Here is an 18,623-nt window from a genome sequence, read left to right on the forward strand (position 1 = left end):
TTTGCTTGCACGTCCCATTCTCAACTCCACGCCCTCTGTATTAGTTAGGTAAACAGTTTTGAACAAAATCATCTTTTTCTATCTGCTTTTCTCATAGCTAACACAATGGCCACCCAGTAAAAATGATGTCTTTGGAAACTACTGCACTTTAAAAAGAGGGAAATACTGCTAATGATGCAAATACATGACAAATTGCAATCTAGTTTTTCACAACTGTAACACTGTACTGCAGGTGAAAACAAAGATGACTCACAGCAGAAAAAAACTGCTAAAAGCATACAGCAGGTGAAAAAAAAAATCACAGCAAAGCATTGTATTGTTTCTACTGGAACTGTATCTCACCTGCTTCACTGGAGGTGTTACTGAAGTTGCTAGTGGCTTAAGAGGTTGCTGGCTTTTCAGTTTCTGTGCCTGTTCCTGTTCTTTAGCTAACTTTTGCTTCTCTTCAAGTGTAAGTGATGCCTTTAAAAGAGAAAGTACTAAGCTGAACAGTATAACTACTTATTGTGTTTTTGATTTTTTTTTTTTAATAAATAGCACAATCATTTCAGAGCAAAAAATGGATAAGCACATACTGATAAAAAGTATTTAAAGCAAATGAAAATAATAGTGAAACAGCATGGTGAAAAATTCTGGGCAGATCTCAAGTAAAATAGTTTTTCAAAAAAGTCATTTCAGCTTTGACTTCTAAATACTGGGTGTAAGAAGAACTCTTCTCAGTTTTGTTTTTGTTTTTTTTTTTTTTCTCATATGATTACCCACTGGCACTTGATACAGAATTTCAACTGACCGTGTTGTCTATTTCAAGATCATTTAGATCTTTCAGGATTCTAATTCTGCTTTCTTTAACAAATGATAAAATCATAAAATTGTTGCCCCTTAGACTAAAATTAGGAAGAGAATTCAGATGACAGAAATGATATAGAAACAGAAGTGATAAACTACCTACATCTGGGGGAGTGACTTGTTGATAGCCATGGCTAACAGCAATAACAATTTTATCACTGAATACTAACTATAATCACAGGCTGCATCATGACATGCTTATTCTTTGTTTCTTGTATTTATCCTCATATTGGCTGTTTTCATTTAACTTTGAATTTTTACACTAGCTGTTATTGTCAACTACCTTATGAAATTCTGTTTTTGATCTCAACCTCTATTTGTGATTTTATAATAAAGTTGCCTGGCCATTTTGATTTGGCAAACTAAATCCACTGCTGCAGCTTCAATTTCATATCCGTAATTAAAGAGGTGTGACCAAAAACATATTATCCTAATCACTGACTTCTTTGTTCAGAGAAGAGATATTTTCAAGAAAAGACTTTCACAGAAATTCAAAGATGCTATTTGAACATTTTTCAGTAGATCTTCACATGTGACTGGGTTACATGGACTGGGTTACAGACTGTGTTACACTGCTGTACTTTACAGACTGTAAAGTTTTTTTTTCTATAAAGCTTTAAATACAGTAAATATGTTTACACATTCTATTCATGTAGCCATACCAAACTGAAATTAGACAAAAAGTTGTAAGAACTCCATAACAAAGAAAAGCATACCTTTTTCTGTACTGATGACAACTCATTTCCTTTACTATCAGGTCCACTAGTTAGAAGGTCAGTTCCAGTATTATTGAATACCTTGTCAATCTGTTTAAGATCAAAGAATCAACACTAAGTTATTTGAATAACTTTAGGTAATGTAAATGCTATGTGATATTAAATTTCAAATTTCTATGCTTAAGTAACACAATAAAATACAGACTCTTACCTGATTATTTGTACTACTAGATCTTGCCTCTTCGGACACGCTCATTTGATTAGCTATATCCAAAGATCTACAGGGTGCAGAGTACAAATATTTAAAACAAGGAAACTACTGTTACATCCACTACATTAATTCAGCAGCACAGATTTAAAAATAAACAAAATGCTATGAGAGCACTGTCACATTCAGAATGCATATTGTTTGTGCTCTCAACAGCTACAGAAAAGTAACTATTCTTGGTGTACAGATGTAAGGTACAACTGTACTGGTGGAACTCAATATAGACTTCCATATTTAATTAATTCCTTAATTAATGAAACAATAAATTGTGAGTGAACAGTGTAAAGGAAATAATTATATACTATAAAAAACAGACATCAAAATAATACTCATTCCACGACTAATAAACAGGTGTTGACAATTGCACTTATTTGAGGTAATTCTCTACCACTGAACTGAGAATTACCTACATTTTTATTGCTATGGCTAAAAGTTATCTCAAATTTTCCTAAAGAAATGAAGAAAAAACCCAAATTTTATCTCTGCTCGCTTAGTCCATCTCTAATGCAGCCACAAACACTTACTTCTGTTGCTCTTGCATGACATGAAGTTGTTCAAGTTTTGTTTTATGCTCTGCCTCCAATCTATTAAGCATATCTTTTATAACACAAATAAAAGAATTGAACTGGAAAAGAAAAGTACAAGAAGTTTGGATTTTGCAATGACAGAATTCAGACATATAACCTAAAAGGTAATCTCTCACAAAAGGTAGTCACAATGTGAGATAAACTACAGGCTTTTAGATAATTTATAATCTGGCTTCACTATCTTCTGTTAGGTACTTGGCTACAAGCAGAGTGTATACTGAAACAGTGAAAATCATGTATCACTAAAAAAAGGATAACATCACAACAGAAGGGAGACAACTCAGACAAAAAAAAAAACAACCACAAACAGATGAATATTACCAGATTCATTCTCCCCCCCCCCCCCCCCCCCCCCCAAAAAAAAAAAAAAAATCCTATTAGGTATCTTATTTCCTAATTATTTCATGCAACTACTACATTTTCACATTATCTACAACATTCACAAGCAAAACTAAGGGGAGAAATACTAAGATTGTATTTTAGCTTTTAATTTCAATTGTAATTGTGCTAGTTGTTCACTTCTTTTGCAGGCTATTTGGAAGGTGACAGCATTCACTTTGAAATTTTACACTGGTTTAGCAAAATTGACTGTAAAACAACAACCCTCAGACATGCAAAGAGTAATATCAGAAGAGGATTTATTTCATTTCATTTTTTACAGTAAAGAGACCTATAGCAACGTATGAGTTTTTCAGTGATAACACTTTAAAACTATTCTCAACCATTTATCAAGTAAAAGCATGCAAAGTATTTCCTACCTGATTGAGATTAAGATTATTCTCAATACTAAGAGGAATTAGATGGGGCAATACTCTTCCTGCAAGTTGTTCTTTGGTAATTCCCAGCTTCTTATGAGTAAATGTACATTTGTAAATACCTGCCATACAACATCAAAATAGAAAGCCTGTTAAATTTTGTAAATAATGTTAAAAAGTGGCATTTCTTTCTACATGTATAAATCATCTGAATGTACACTGTACACAAACTGACAAATTGCAACCAAGAAACCAATCTGCATTAACTAAGCCCCTGTTCTCACCTGGCACTTCAAGAGACCAGGAGTAATTGTCATGCTACCATAACTTCTACCCTGAATGCATTTTACAAAGACTTCTACCTAAAGTTTTGGGGCTGTTATACACAGGATCAGAAATTGCGAGGCATATTTTCTCTGTTCTACAAATCACTTATAAAGAAAAAGAGAGAATACTGACATGCACAAGTGATACAGCATCAAGCAGATCAGTTCTATTGAGTTTCTGGCAGGAGGATTCCTCTGTTTAAACAGTTCCCGTCTGCTGGCAAACACTGAACATACTGGCACAGTACAGGAAGAAGCTTTCCTCACTTTCCATGGTTAGTATTAGAACAGAGCAGTCAGATGACCGAAGAAGGTATCATGCACAAGATGGAAAGCGTGATTCCAAGAAAAAAGGAACCCTAGTATATTAAATTGCTTTCAGCCCTTCTTTTTCAACAGCTGTACTCAACTAGAGTTCAGGAATAATACAACTAAAGTAGAAGATACACTGCCTCTTATTCTCAGACAATAAATGTAAGAGTTAGAAACTAGGAAATTCAGGAGAGAGAAGATCTCTAAATTATTACAGATAGATGCTCTCTTGCTGACTTCAAGCAAATTAAAATAGTTCTCCCATCACATTTGTTACTGTGATGTCACAGCTTAATGAGGATTATTGTCCAGACAGTTCAACTATTACAAACGGTCATCTGTCTACCTTTTTGCTGCCACTAAGTGAAACAGTCACTGTCCTTCTCACTTGGCCACTCAGTCACACCTCTTTCTTGGTCACTGATCAGCTGGTCTCCTTTAATACTCAAGCTATTAAAAGCGTGCATCCTAAATTGGCCACACACCAGAGTGGTACTAGGAAAGCTTAGCTCAGCACTGGAGGTCTCCCCTTCCAGAAGTAACAAGCCATTAAATTTTCTTAGCTGTTTTGTGAAACCTCACCCAGACTACACTCCATTTTAGCGCAAAGGCAGCAGTGTTTGCTTAAATGTCCAATAAAATGAGACTGACAAAACCTGCAGTAAAGAGCAATAGATTTGCACAGCAATGATTTACAGCATCTGACCTGCAAGAGCAGGCAATATTAACACCTTAAAAGCTCCAGCCAAATGCTCAGCATTTGAAAGCGAACAGATTGCATACTCTTCTGTATCCTCTTCAGCCCAAGGATAGCAGAGTGCTCTGAAGTGCGCTGGGCCTTGACGACTACAAATATATGTACTAGAGATCAGAAGTACCAGCAGTACATAAAGTAAACAAACAGGGACATACTTATGAAGCAGACACAATTAGTTTTTAATAGACACAATAGCAATATGCTATGGAAATATTATCAATGATTAAATAAACTCTCTGAGATTTACAAAATCAAAAGCGTAAGAAACAAAAGTTTAAAGTATTAATTACCTAGAATTCCCATTAGTACTGCAGGTTCCTTGGATGGAATTTGTTGTAAAAAAGGTAGAATATCATCAAGAACGAACCATTTATCTAAGTACTCCAAAATCTTCCCTAAGCAGACCAGAGAGTTTACCCGGACCTAGGAAGCATAAGAATGAAACAAAATCTTAACCATGTGTTTATTTTAGAAGCCACAAAATTCATAAGTAGAGAAGTGGTTCTGAAACTACAGCCACCATGTCTGAAAATTCAGTACAGTTTGAAACAAACTTTTGTGTCAGGAAAAGAAAACATACAGTTGTACACCGCTCACAGAATCTTGGCTTTTCTGCAAAACAGGCATTACTAGCATATAGTACTCAGAAACGCACATTAGAAATTGCTACATTAACAACTTAATGTTGTTAACAGTGTTTTAAAAATTCCTAAGTGTAGAAGTAAATTCTTTTGAATTTGAAAAAAAAGAAAACTCAAAAAAAAAATCTGGGCATGCTGTTTGGGTTTCCTTTGAAAACACAACAGGTAAAAAGCTAAAGTAATGAAAGGCAACAACATTTTCTGAGGACCAACAAGAAGACAAGATTTCAGAATACTTACAGCAAGAGAAGAAGTCTGCAAACATGCAGTTTTAATTCTTGGAATTAGTGAATTTTTCATTGACGGGTAATCTATTAAATTGGCAAATGTGGGAATTATGTTTAGGCAAAGCTCCTATAAAAAAATATTCCACGTTAGTTTAATGTTCCACAAAAGTTTAAATATGACTTCCTATTATAAAATTAGTACTAATATTACTCAAGATTGAAATTAGCTTGAAATGTCACCCTAAGCTTTCAGTTTAATGAGATGTTCAAGTAGGTAGACTCATTTAAAAATACCTAAAACAATAAAACAATGTTACGAAGATAGAATTTGGAAAACGTATTCGAAAGCGTATTCATACATTTGTAGTAAGATACTTGGATAACAAGAATATCTTGCATTTTCACAAAGCACCTTTGTGTGTGTGTGTGTGTGTGTGTGTGTGTGTGTGTGTGTGTGTGTGTGTGTGTGTGTGTGTGTTTTATTACAAGACAATCACAGTGCATTATTTTTCTACAGAAGTCAAGCAAATTTGAGTAAGCACTATGAATAACATGATGCACCAGAAAAATGACACACTGAAAGATAAAAGAGTATATTTAACCAACAGGAAAAAAAAAATTACTCAATTTCAGCCTAATCTGAAGAGGTAAGAATGATATTTACTATAGATGGCAAGCAAGTACTTAAGTAACCAAATTAATACTGCAGAGAAATCTCAAGCTACATATGTTTATCCAAAGTCGTCTTTAATTAATATTATGTTTATCTCCCTTCTCCCACTCGTGAATGTCTAAATGGGCATTAATTCCAATAGAAGTTGATTCCACTTGCAGAGCAAGCTAATTCCAGTGGAAAATTTGCAAAAATCAAAACAGAAACAGCAAGTTTAGAAATATATAGAAAGCCCAAAGAAAAATTAAAATAAGTATATATAAAAATCTCACCAGAAATTGTACTAGCATGATTTTACAGCATATTGTATCTTCCAAGGTAACTGTCAGTACATATCTTCTTACCAGTAGAATCCCGGAACGCCACCCCATCACTAATTGGTAGCCACTGGTATCACTAACTGCTGCTGGAACAGGCTGCCCAGAGAGGCTGTGGATGCCCCATCCTTGGAGGTGTTCAAGGTTAGACTGGATGGGGCATTGGGCAGCCTGGTCTAGTATGAAATGGGGAGGTTGATGGCCCTGCACGTGGCAGGGGGTTGGAGATTCAGGATCCCTGAGGTCAATTCCAACCCTGGCCATTCTGTGATTCTGTAAGTTATTGCATATATGTTTTCTGCAGAGGTAAGACACTATAAAGGTACATTCAACTCTTTGCTATGGTATTTAGTAAGAATTTAGGATGTTGGAGTAACAGTCAAATGGTTACTCTGGAAAATCAGAGAACTGAAGTTTATTTTAATATGCCAAATTGTTCTTAAGTAAAACATTATTCTCTTTCAACATTCAAGTATATTATACAGCTATATTCTTTGGGTTTTTTTCCCCCCATTCAAGTAACCAGACAAAAAGTTAGTATACCTGAAAGAAAGACGAAAGACCTGCTGAGCAATGTTAAATAAAGGCTGCAATTACTATACCTGGATCTGAATTGAAGGTGCTTCCAGGGCTCTATAAACCATTGGTAAAACACTGTTCTTTATTTCATCTGGTGGAGTTTTGGTTAGAAGTAAGTCCATCTTTTGCAGGAAGATCAGTAAAATCTATTAAAAGAAGGACAGTTAGGAAGTTAAAAAGTTAAGAGTACATCTTTCTGGAGTTAAAAGTACATTGCACCATAACATTAAAACTTCAGAAGTTTTCTTTTAACTCAGTAAATGTGATCACTTACCATGTTGCTTGCCTGAAGGCATGGAAAACAAAAAACACTTTGACATATTATTGCATTTTTAAAACAGCGAATACAGATCAAACAAAATAAGTCTTCTAGAATACTTCTGAAATTAGAAATCATAACAGCTGAGAAGGGCATTATTATTTCTATTTACAACTTTTTGTTTTTTTTAATTAAAATCAACCATATACATTCTTTAGAGACATCACTATTGAAAATGGTAAGCCTCCCTCCCCCCCCAAAAAAAAACAAGGATCAAATGTCTTCAAAGCATTTGATCAGAACTCCACCTAGAAAAGCTGCATTCCATCTAAATCTAAAATCAAAACTGGGACCTGATGACATGAACATTACAGTTACTATATGGACATAAAATAGCTTTATTATATTTCATATTGGAAATGTCTATCATAAAAAGAAAAACATCTCAAGCACCAAACAAAACACCACCACAAACTCACAGCACATTTAGATAAAAAGTAACACCAATGGCACATTTGCAAAGTGAGATTCATCTCTGTTACATTAGCCATCTAAAAGCTAGCTGATAACGTGAATCACTTATCCAAGCTAATTCTCATTTCAGAGAACTCAAAGAACTAATTTTGAAGGGAACCATTTGAGTTAAGTAAGACAAGTTTACTGGGACTGACTCTCCATCAATTTCCAACCTCTTTTTAGAAAACAGGTTGGACTAAGTGGAAAAACTGTGATAAACGGTGTCACATTCATAAAAAGCCAAGCATTTCACTGAAGGAAGTGATTTCAATGTTCAAGTCTTAAAATATGTAGCAATCCACATTGGTATGGGTCAGATAAATAGAGGCATCAGAATGCAGAAATGTAAGCGTATCAATGTAAATACAAGTTTTCTCTTTTCATTTTCTTTCTGCAACAGGATAGGATAGCACTCCAGGTACCCCACAGTAACTTCAAGACTGTCATATGAACAGTTTAACTAATTATTCCATTTCAAGGTTATAAATTCGCCCATACAAAATCATTTTAATGCTGAATAATAATTTCCTCCTTCTAAAATACAGTAGCCTTCCCATACACATTTGCTTCCTAACTCTGGTGCCTCACAGAAGCCAAGCAATGTGCATTATACACATTCAAAACATCTTAAGAGAATGTGTGGAAAAAACACTGTCATTCTCACTGTGAGTTACGAACACACAGGAACTGAAAGTTTGTGCCCTGTACAGAGACATGATGTTCCCAGTCAGACCTGGAATTAAATCTTCTAGCAGCTGTTACTTTTTCCCTTGAATTCCTAGTATATTGACTTTGGAAAAAAGTCCAGTTAGATGAACCTGCCATACTGAAAAGTCCACAGAAATAAAAGCAGAACAAGCCACTTTGTACTTAAAATATCAACATAAGAGTAATTAAAAATATCAAGATAAGAGTATATAGTAACTAATAAGCTAAGAAATGTTACAAGTCTGTATTTCAGTTTCTTCTTATTTCCTAAGAAATAAAATAGCTCTAAATACAATAATATATTTTATAAATATGTATGAGTTTTAAATAGAAAACCCATTATGTTTAAGATAAAACCTAGACATAAAGTTTCTGCAGGAAGGACTGTCCACAAACCTGATGTTACAGGTAGAAAAGCTGAGCGTTATCTTTTAGGATCAAACAGCAGAAATGGGATGTTTACTGGCTGTGAATTAGACACTTTTTCAAGATAAAAATTAAGATGATGTAAACCCGCAATGTACCAAAAGAATGTTAAGAAGTTCCAACTTTATGAGCTATTTTGAGGTAATACAGTTGTCCCCTTTCCCTGCTTCCCAGTATAATGTTATTTGAAATTCAGAGGTTAAACAAACAGCCACGGTAAGCATTAAAATGAGGTGTGCTAGAAGGAATGCATAGCTACATTTTCTCTCCTGATGCACGATGCCTGACCCAATGACACAATTCTCAAAAATCATCACACATTATGTTGATAAAAAGGATGCAAATCTTGTGCTGCTTTACTACTTCTATGCAAGTAAACAACAATAACAAAACATATTTTACTTAATCTTTAATGGTAACATTTGCCAAATAAAATGAAGCACTTTAAACTTCTGTACAGCTCACAAATAAACACTATTTTATCATCATCAGTAAGCAGCACATTAAAAAGATGTCAAATTCATGACTTTCCCACCCCAAGATCCCAGTGTTACCAATCCAGACACAAGAATAAAATCATAGGTTATCAGTAGAATATGTGTAAATACTGTACCATACAACCCTGCTTCGATCTACAATCATGATAAAAAGATTTTAAAATATACTTTCAACAACCAACCGAAGACAAGAACTAAGTAAAAACTGTTTTCTTTTTGCTATTCTAAATCTCATCTATAAATACAATATAACTCAGAAAACCCAAGTAAATAGTAGGAATAAAGACTTGGTGAACTTCCTGGAAAAATTCTGTATGAACTGAGGTTGACTACTTGGACAACTACATAGCAAGCTGGACAAGCCACGTGAAGCTGGAAAAGGGAACTAGAACAGTCAGTTTTGAGGGAAGAAGCACTGAAGAGAATAACTGTAATCTGAACAACTTTAACATACCTGGATTGGTTCTTGTTGCTTAAAAACAGGACCAAGATCAGGCAGAATGAGCCTGACGTATTCTTCTTTGGTGCATTCCTCAGCAATTAGTAGAACATTAGGCAAGACAAAGGGTACCATATCAGGATTCACAAACTCGGAGGTCAAGCAAGGTAAAATTCGCTGAATTATAACACGCTGAGAGAGAAAGACAAGCATGCATCACATTACACCACGATGCTACTGTGCCAGCTCAACAGCTTTTGCATCAATCTGATATTAACAAAAAGATAAAACTTTCAATTCTGATCTTACTTTCACCATATGCTTAAGCTAATTTACACTCTTCTACTTTTCTTACTTGTCTCTGCTTGTACTCAAGACACAATTTGAGATTACAACAGCTATGAAGGTCAGTAAAAACTTATTAACTGTACAGAAAATAGGACTTGAAGTCACTTACATGAATTACAAAAACTTCATTCTACATCTTTCCTGCAGGAAAAAATTAAAAAGTTTTATCACCCAAGACCTCAGCCTTTCACTACCTCACAACCCACTGAACAAACTCATAAACCTAACATATATCTCTCTGAAAACTCCACGTACATTCTCTAAGTGGGATTCAGCTGACAAAACACAGAAAATTACACTGTGGATGCCTAGGTTAGAGACAGGCAAGCTTAAATGCTTTAAAAATCATTTAAGAGCAAGGGCACAGCCCATCTCCATAATAATATTTTACAGACAGAAAAAAGTGAATATCCTAAAGACAATTTGTGGCTATCTGAAGTTAGCTGAAATACATCCCATCTATGCCCAAATTCTAAGTATCAAGAATTTCTGATCAAAAGAAATAGTTACTCAGTTAAGAAGATGACAATGTTAAATCCGTGTAGTTCACTGTGTAGTTCAAAATTCAATTAAAAAGAAAGAAGTTTAATGCAATGGTTGAAAAGCTCATCTATTCTACCATGCATTAACCTAATACTACTTCTACATCACATACACACACTGTCTTATATAAATATGAGAATACAACAAGAAGAAAAAGTCTAGACACAGTGTCTAGCACTATATAGGAGAAATGTGGAATGACAGACAGTAGCTTTTGAGGTTTCTGGGTTCTGCTAGCACAAGAAAGCATTCAGCCTTCTGAGGGAAGGATACTTTGCATCCTTCAACATTAAAGTACTACCTTGCTATAAAGAAGTTGAAACAATCCTATAAACAAACTGGGAGAAAATAGGGCAAGATGATTTCAAAGAGCTAATGATAGCATCTGAAAAAAAGGGAAAGCCTTGTAAGCGCAGAGCAGATAATTCCCTTTTAAAGTGAGATGAACTACATAGAGGATATACAAACAATAATTTCATAAATGAACTAATAGCACATTTTACCATTTCATGTTTCCTGATTTATCAACAGCTGAAGAAAATCTATACATTATTTTCCAACCTTCCTTCCTTTCCTGCTACACTATTCTGACAATACTGTGGCAGTTTACTATGCCAGGTACAATGCTACCTGAAGTTCAGAATTCTAACATTAAGAACGTTAATAGATTTGTATGCATTTTTAAATGATTTCAAGAAGTCATACTTACATACCTTAGGCAGCTTTGGCAGAACCTTTGGTAGTCCTTTAAAAAACTGTGATTTCTGAAGGTTATCTCTTTGAAATAATGAATCAAAATACTGAAGAGTCATTGCTCCTACATCATCAAAGAACGGTATCTAAAAATAAGATCAGTGCTATTAGAAAGCTTACTTACACTCACATAATTGTATGCTTATCCTCTCAGTGTACTATAGTAAACTTCTACAATGAAGTGTCTGCAACCAACAGTTAGAAAAGTAAATATTTACATACTGAGTAGTATAATATTCACAAAGGTTGATCATTAAGATAATTTTCCTAGTGTTTTAAATAAACATCTAAATTAACTGATTGTATAAGAAGTATTTTTTTTATTTACAAAAAGAAAAAAAAAAAAAAAAAAAAAAGAGAAGTAAAAACACAAACTAAAAGTTCTCTAGGAATAAGTATGCTATTTAATATCATGAAGGCCTACCTAAAAGCCTTCTGGGTCTAAGAACCATCCCCAGAATATTATAATGTTTCAATAAAAATTTATATGCAATAGATGTCTGATTACACAAATTTATCTTTGGTGTTCATACCTGCTTGTAAAAAGCTACAATGGATAGGACACACGTGATATCCCATGTTTGCATCACTTCAGCTGCAGCTCTAGTTGTCAGAAAAGAGGGTCTGCCTTCTTAAGTTTTGTGTAACAATGTAGTTTTGTGTATATACATATAACAGGCTTACGAACACTGCATTAACAACATGACTGGATCATCCTATTGCCTTGGTAAACCATTAATACTGACATAGCTGCTTCATCATTAATGAAAGACTGATAAAAATGCATGATGAGGATATGTATAATCAATGGATATAAGATGTTACAATCACAAAATAAACAAGAGTTAGGCAAAGTGGACTATGATAACAAGAGAGAATAAATGGAAGGGTTACCCTTATGATAGGCTCACCACAAAACACCAGAAGGAGGGATCTCCAGAAGACATCCTTCCCCTCTGGTAGCCAGCTCTTAAATAGGTCTAGGAGGAGGGGAGCCTGGCTCCACCCCTTCCGGCAGCACAGGAGAATTGCCTTCAGCTGTGCTCCTCTGGCTGACTCATGGCTCGCCTCAGGTGATCAATCAGAGGTTCAGGCTGTGACTCAGCAGCTCCCATACAGGATAAGACTGTTTTTATCTAAAATCCATCCCTGAATATTCAGCTTTCAGCTAGAAGCTCTACATAGGTTAACTTAATGTCATTAAAAATAGCAAGGTAAATTTTCCCATGCAAAGCTCCATATTAGCTTGCACCATGCTAACCTTAATTAACTGCTTAACTCACATTTGTTACAATATTTAGCCCTAATCTCTATCCTACAATTCAGGAAAGCAATAAAGTAGTGTTGTATTGAGTGATTACTCTAAATTCTGTTTCAGCACGCACTTCTTTCATATTAAATGTTAATGTAACCAGCTAACAGCATTATTTTCTAAAGTTAGATAATTTTTTTAAAACATTTCAACCAAAAAGATTAACAGGAAAAAAAAAAACAACCAAACTTCAAAACAGCTCTATTATTTCCATAAATGAAACACTGTTTTCCCTTTTTCCTTTAGCTACCATATTTTCCATAAACTGACCTTAGTCATTTGATCTGCATCTGGTCTGACTGCTGGAGCTACATTTAAGAGTAGCTTTACATGTTCACGCACCTCTTCTGGTATATTCTGGAGAGTACTGGAGCTTAAACGGCTCAGCTGCATAGAAATTTAAGCATATGTTCCATGAAATCAGAAAATCTTGTATACAACTACTTCCAGTATACATCAGCACTACAATTTGTTTCTCATACTGGCTTCTCAAACCAAACCTTTGATACCATTCCCCTCCCACCTTTCACAACCCATTTGCTCCTGATCCCTCATAGTTTTCCTTCTGCTTCCCAACAGCCCGCCCGTGTCCAGTCACATTCTCCTGCTCCCAGCTTCTAATTGTGTTCAGGTTATTGAATAACAGAAAATCAGTATTTTTAAAGATGTGTTATTATCTGAGGTCTTATTTAGATACATAAAAATACTTTATATCTGGTTAAGGCAATAGGCACCCAAAGAAGCTGCAACAAAAGAAACTTGCATATGACCATATTACACCAGTTGTTCCAATTAACTTCATCTGTGAATACTCACAGTCCACAAAGAATGTGAAATAGCTGGTAACTGAATGGCTGCCAATTGATCAAATCACTCTAAACTCCGCAATCTCCAGCAGCCCTATGCTGGTCATACACTGTCTTTTGTTTGGCACTATTTGCCCTAACAGGTAAAGCATTTATCCCATAAGACCTGCATTCAACACAGTTATAATTGACTGAAAAACAAATCCTCCAGCTGATAAAGTCAGTACAGAAATTTCTCTACACATACTTTCATTTTTCATATTTTGCTTAGAACTTTTTAACTTGTGTCTAAAATATTTAAATTTGCTTTAAAAAAAGTGATTTTTCAAATATGAAAATAAATGTATAATATTCATAAACAGATACCTGATCAAGTTGTCTACTAAAACTTTTATAAATATCCTGTTTGTTGACCTCAAAAATTGGTTTCCCTTTATTAAACACTGCATACATAACAGCTCCTAGAGAGTACATATCACTTGCTGTCTCACAGCTCACAGAGAGAATGTATTCTGGTGCCAGATATTCAGGATTTGGAAGACACAAAGATGGCAAGTTTGGATCCCATTCCTTACAAGGGAACTTGGGCTATAAGAGAACCAACAACAACAAAAAGAACTTATTATGCATTTTATAAAAACTAACATGAAGTTTGAGTAGCAGCAAAAAATAAAGTTTTAATCCCTTCAAATCATGAAACAGAAATGGAGTAAAGCAGAACTGTTAAAAGTCAGTGGCTGTAACTCAGTGATCAGTGCATGCAGTAAAATCTGGACATCAGAATTAAGAACTGTAATGCAAATGTAAAAGCACTGCTGTAAGGAGAGGAACATGAACTATGATAGAAATTAATTTGAGGACGTAACAACAAGGCACTGAAAGGATGTCACTGAACATGCAGGTTAGCAGAATCACATGCACTTTCAGCCTTTGTCTGAAACTTTCACTAGCCTATTCCAAGCCTACTGAGCCAAGTCAGGCTTCTTCTCTGATGATCAATGGCAGAACTTCAACGCAAACCTATGCCATACATTCAGACTTTCTGCCAACAAAATACAGAATATTACATAAATGTATTGAAACGCAAGCTCAATAAACCGGTTTCAGACAAAGATCTGAATATGAAATGTACTAATAAATAAAAATATAAAGTTGAATGTAGTACCTCCTGTTCAGATGGATTTGTTGACTGGATACAAAAATCAAAGCCTGTAATTTTCCATGCTCCACTTTTATTCAAAATTATATTTTCAGGAGTAATATTTCCATGGACCATTTTCACACTGCTATGCAAAAAGGACAAGCCTTCAGAAACCTGTTAATAAAAGATTTCAGGTTAAATATTTCCTAAGATGGATTGTACAACATCTACAAAAATTTCTGTCATATCTACAGCCTTATTTCCTGTGGTCATGGTATATTAACACATTAACTAAGAAGCCATTTCTCATCATTGATTTTGGGCTGTTTTAAAAATTATGTAGGAAGGAAATTAAATACAGATGTAGGTAAGCAGCAGGTGAGATTACTAACATTGATCAACTACCAAAGCATAAGAACAAAAATGTTTTTTGATGTTGAACAAAATTTCCACCAAATATAATCTGGAAGCTATTGTTCCTCCATAGAAGGTAAAGAAAAGATTCGTGTACAGGAGAGACAGTTGTAGAACTGACATTCATACAGAATACAAAAATTAATTCATTTCTTAATTTTCCATATCAGAATAACCAAAAATAGCAGCAACTTACAGAGCCTCCAGTATTCATCTTCTCTTATATTTACAATGTTCAGGTCACTATCATCTTTCTCTTCACAATTATTTGATTTACTGTACACAAACATGGCATTTATAAAACAACTATTAATAATAACAGCACATGAAAATAATCAAAATGTCACACCTGAAGCAGACCATATTTAGTCTCCACATCATAAAGCTTGTATTCTTTAATGTCAGATGGTACAGGAGAAGGTAGGTTGTCCCAGCTGCCAAGAACATTAGCTAAACTTGCACACACTGGTTCTGTACAAAAAGCCAAGCAATCTCTAAAGAGAAAAGAGATTAAAAAAATGTTTTTTATGAATAATGTAATACAGCACATCTTGGCCTGGAGCAACCATGAAGGCATAGTATTATACATTAGCAGAGACTCTGTGTTACCTAAAAACATTTTATTTCAGGCTTCTGATCATTAAATGAGAGATTTTATATATGCATATATCTATGTGAAATGAAAAAAATATTATAGTATAGAAATCAGCTTACGTCACTGTATTCTCTAACATCAACATATATCACTCACTGTGCACACAGCACTTCACTAAAGTTTTAAGAAAACTATACTTTTTCCTGCCCTGATCCAAGAAAAGCAAATATTTCTTACTACCATTAAACCCTGTAAAATCAGACTGTTAGCTCTGCCTAAAATTGCTACGCCCCTTGACTGAAGCAGTGCTTCATGTAGTCAGACAGTCATCAGAGACGCACATAACTATGCTTGTTGCATGAACTGTTTCTCCAGTTAATTTATCTACTGCTTTATTCCTGTACAATAGGTCTTTTTAACGTTTCTGTGGTAGCACTGTTTAGAAAGCACAGATGAGGCACAAAGAGCGGAGTGGTTGTAACACTGTGCTCCAGAAAGTCAAATCCTGAAGTCCTGAAAACAGCACATGTCACAGTTTCACAAGCTTCATGTATAAAAAGACCATCTTGTCTTATATATTCCCACACTTCACCCTGTTCTGAACAATACTGGAAGCTATAGTCTGTTTTTTATTTCTGTGTGAATGGTAGCATATATATCCGGTCTAAGAATGAATATTTTCCATGCAAACACATTGTGTTCAAACACTGCACCAGCATGAACACAGAAAACCAAGACTGCATAACACAAGATATTTTTGTGAGTAATAACACTATTGGCAAGAAGGCAGAAGCCTAACCTTTTGTTTATTCCTTTAAAATAATCACAGAAGACAAAATGTTGCAGCATGAATCTATCACAAAGTTTTTATATATCTCTGTAGATTAACACACTGGCTCTTTGAGGTAAAAGAAGGTTGATGAAACATACAACACTCATTAATCATCCAGACTAAGAGTGACTTCTGATGCCTTCCTGAAGGAAAAAAAGAAAATCAAAATTCACTGATTCGTAAGCCTCACCTAACCTGACTGAACTGTAATTGCTTCACCACCTTCACACCATTCTGTAGACAACGTCTCCTCCACTTCTCTGTTAACACAGCTAGCACTACAAACCTCATTTTTTGATTAATCACCAGGAGGAATCAAAGCACAGAAAGACAAAGATCTTCATTTTTAATCTTATTTCAGCTTTACTATGGAGCTTCTCCATTTAGTTACGGTTAAGGCACTGATGGCAGAAAATATTTACAAAACAGTTACTTAGTATTTTCACAACATAAGCACTCCAATTGCTGTTGCTTTGAGGGAATAGAAAGATGTTTGGTCTTTTACTTCAGGAGTTAATTAAATAAGGTGCCACATAAGAATTATGGAAGGACAGGGCAAATCTAATTAAAGCAATTTAATACTGTAGGAGCTGTTATCTGCCATGCAGTGCATCCTCTTTACTAGTTCCCTGAATAATATCAAAATGACATTCCGAGTAACAAAATAAAAAGAAAACAAGTTATCAAGAAAAGTAATGGCCAAACAAACATATGCTTTGGGAAAAACACCAACAGATGGAGTGTCTATGAAATTAAATATCTGCAACCCTTCATTCTTTGTGAATGGTTGTACAATTTGGCTTTTTCATGCTTTTCTGTTACTGGAAACCAAAACAAGTTGTAAGTAAATATATGTTATATTAAATGTTTAGTATGACTAAAAATATACATTGCATACATTATGTAAACGCATGTAAAATTTATCACTAACAAAATATTTATAATCAACAAAATTATGCTGAATACCAATTACATGAAAGAGAAGCTAGCTACATACTGGGATCCAAATGGCATGGCCTGGAAACATCTACCTGGTGCAGATACACCAAAAGCATTCTTTTGCACCACACCACAAAAAAAGAATAAATTGTGCAAGCAATTTCAGCACAACTGTATGTTACTTTGGATCCACCAAAAAAAGACCAGCCCAGAAGGAGCCCCCTACAGATGTCTTCAAAAAATAAGCACTCTGCAAACACCTTCTTCTAGTCTAAAAATATTGTCAGTCTTACGGTACACTTGTACACAGATATATACACAGTCTAAGCAAGTTTTCCTTTCATGAACCCCACAAATCTATTACTCCAGTTTCTGGCACAGCAAGCAGCTGGGCAGGTTTGCTCATAGTGATGCCCCTACAAAGAGCTTATTGAGTATGAACAGTATTCAGACCAAAGCAGAGTGTTACTGAAAATTCATCAACAAGGACTCTGACCAAACTGCAAGATCAATTTTACTCAAAAGGCTTAAATTGTTTGCAGGAAAAAATACCAAAGCTTCCTTATGTCTCCAAGGTATGAATCTTACCATCTTCTTAAGTGTAGAATTTAGGAAAAAATACAAGGTTTCTGGCTCAGCTGAAACACCACTCACTTAAAACCTTGGTTCTAAGTGAAAACCTTGAGGTATATCCTGGTGTATACAACTCATCTACATAAACAATGACTAAGACAACCATAGGCCATGAAATTGGTTATGATTTACTACTGTACAATATTGACAGTTCTTTTCAATTAGCAATCCACCTTAGACTTACAGAAGGAGCATACTAAACCAAATCACTTTAGAACAGGAGGAAAGATATATATGAACATGCAGTTGTCATTTGATCCAATAAATCTTTCCCAAAGTAGGCACTGCAGAGATAAAGAAGTATTCCCATGGCTTTCTCAGCAACTAGAAACCAGTGTCTTTGGAAATGTGCAGGTTAACAGACAGAATAAAAAGTGGACAAGTTCGAAAGGCAATGTACATGAATCTTTTATTAGACTCTACTTCGAAAAAACTTCCTTGGAAGAAGTTGAAAAGCT

The 18,623-nt window shown here is 34.8% G+C and overlaps 1 protein-coding gene across 1 annotated transcript in view; it reads right to left on the reverse strand.

Moving 5' to 3' along the window:
• Positions 1 to 18,623, reverse strand: part of SCYL2 (SCY1 like pseudokinase 2) — a 35,206-nt gene that overhangs the window by 6,178 nt on the left and 10,405 nt on the right. The window contains exons 4-17 of the mRNA XM_052669030.1: positions 15,516 to 15,660; positions 14,777 to 14,926; positions 13,978 to 14,199; positions 13,076 to 13,192; positions 11,454 to 11,579; positions 9,865 to 10,041; positions 7,028 to 7,150; positions 5,449 to 5,562; positions 4,858 to 4,990; positions 3,176 to 3,294; positions 2,355 to 2,455; positions 1,774 to 1,840; positions 1,563 to 1,652; positions 343 to 462 (exon numbers count right to left, since the gene is read on the reverse strand). Coding sequence (XP_052524990.1) covers positions 343 to 462; positions 1,563 to 1,652; positions 1,774 to 1,840; positions 2,355 to 2,455; positions 3,176 to 3,294; positions 4,858 to 4,990; positions 5,449 to 5,562; positions 7,028 to 7,150; positions 9,865 to 10,041; positions 11,454 to 11,579; positions 13,076 to 13,192; positions 13,978 to 14,199; positions 14,777 to 14,926; positions 15,516 to 15,660 — 1,804 coding nt within the window. The remainder of the gene's footprint in view (positions 1 to 342; positions 463 to 1,562; positions 1,653 to 1,773; positions 1,841 to 2,354; positions 2,456 to 3,175; positions 3,295 to 4,857; positions 4,991 to 5,448; positions 5,563 to 7,027; positions 7,151 to 9,864; positions 10,042 to 11,453; positions 11,580 to 13,075; positions 13,193 to 13,977; positions 14,200 to 14,776; positions 14,927 to 15,515; positions 15,661 to 18,623) is intronic.

Source organism: Tympanuchus pallidicinctus, unplaced genomic scaffold (assembly GCF_026119805.1).
Source record: "Tympanuchus pallidicinctus isolate F22 unplaced genomic scaffold, pur_lepc_1.0 scaffold8, whole genome shotgun sequence".
NCBI lineage: Eukaryota > Metazoa > Chordata > Aves > Galliformes > Phasianidae > Tympanuchus > Tympanuchus pallidicinctus.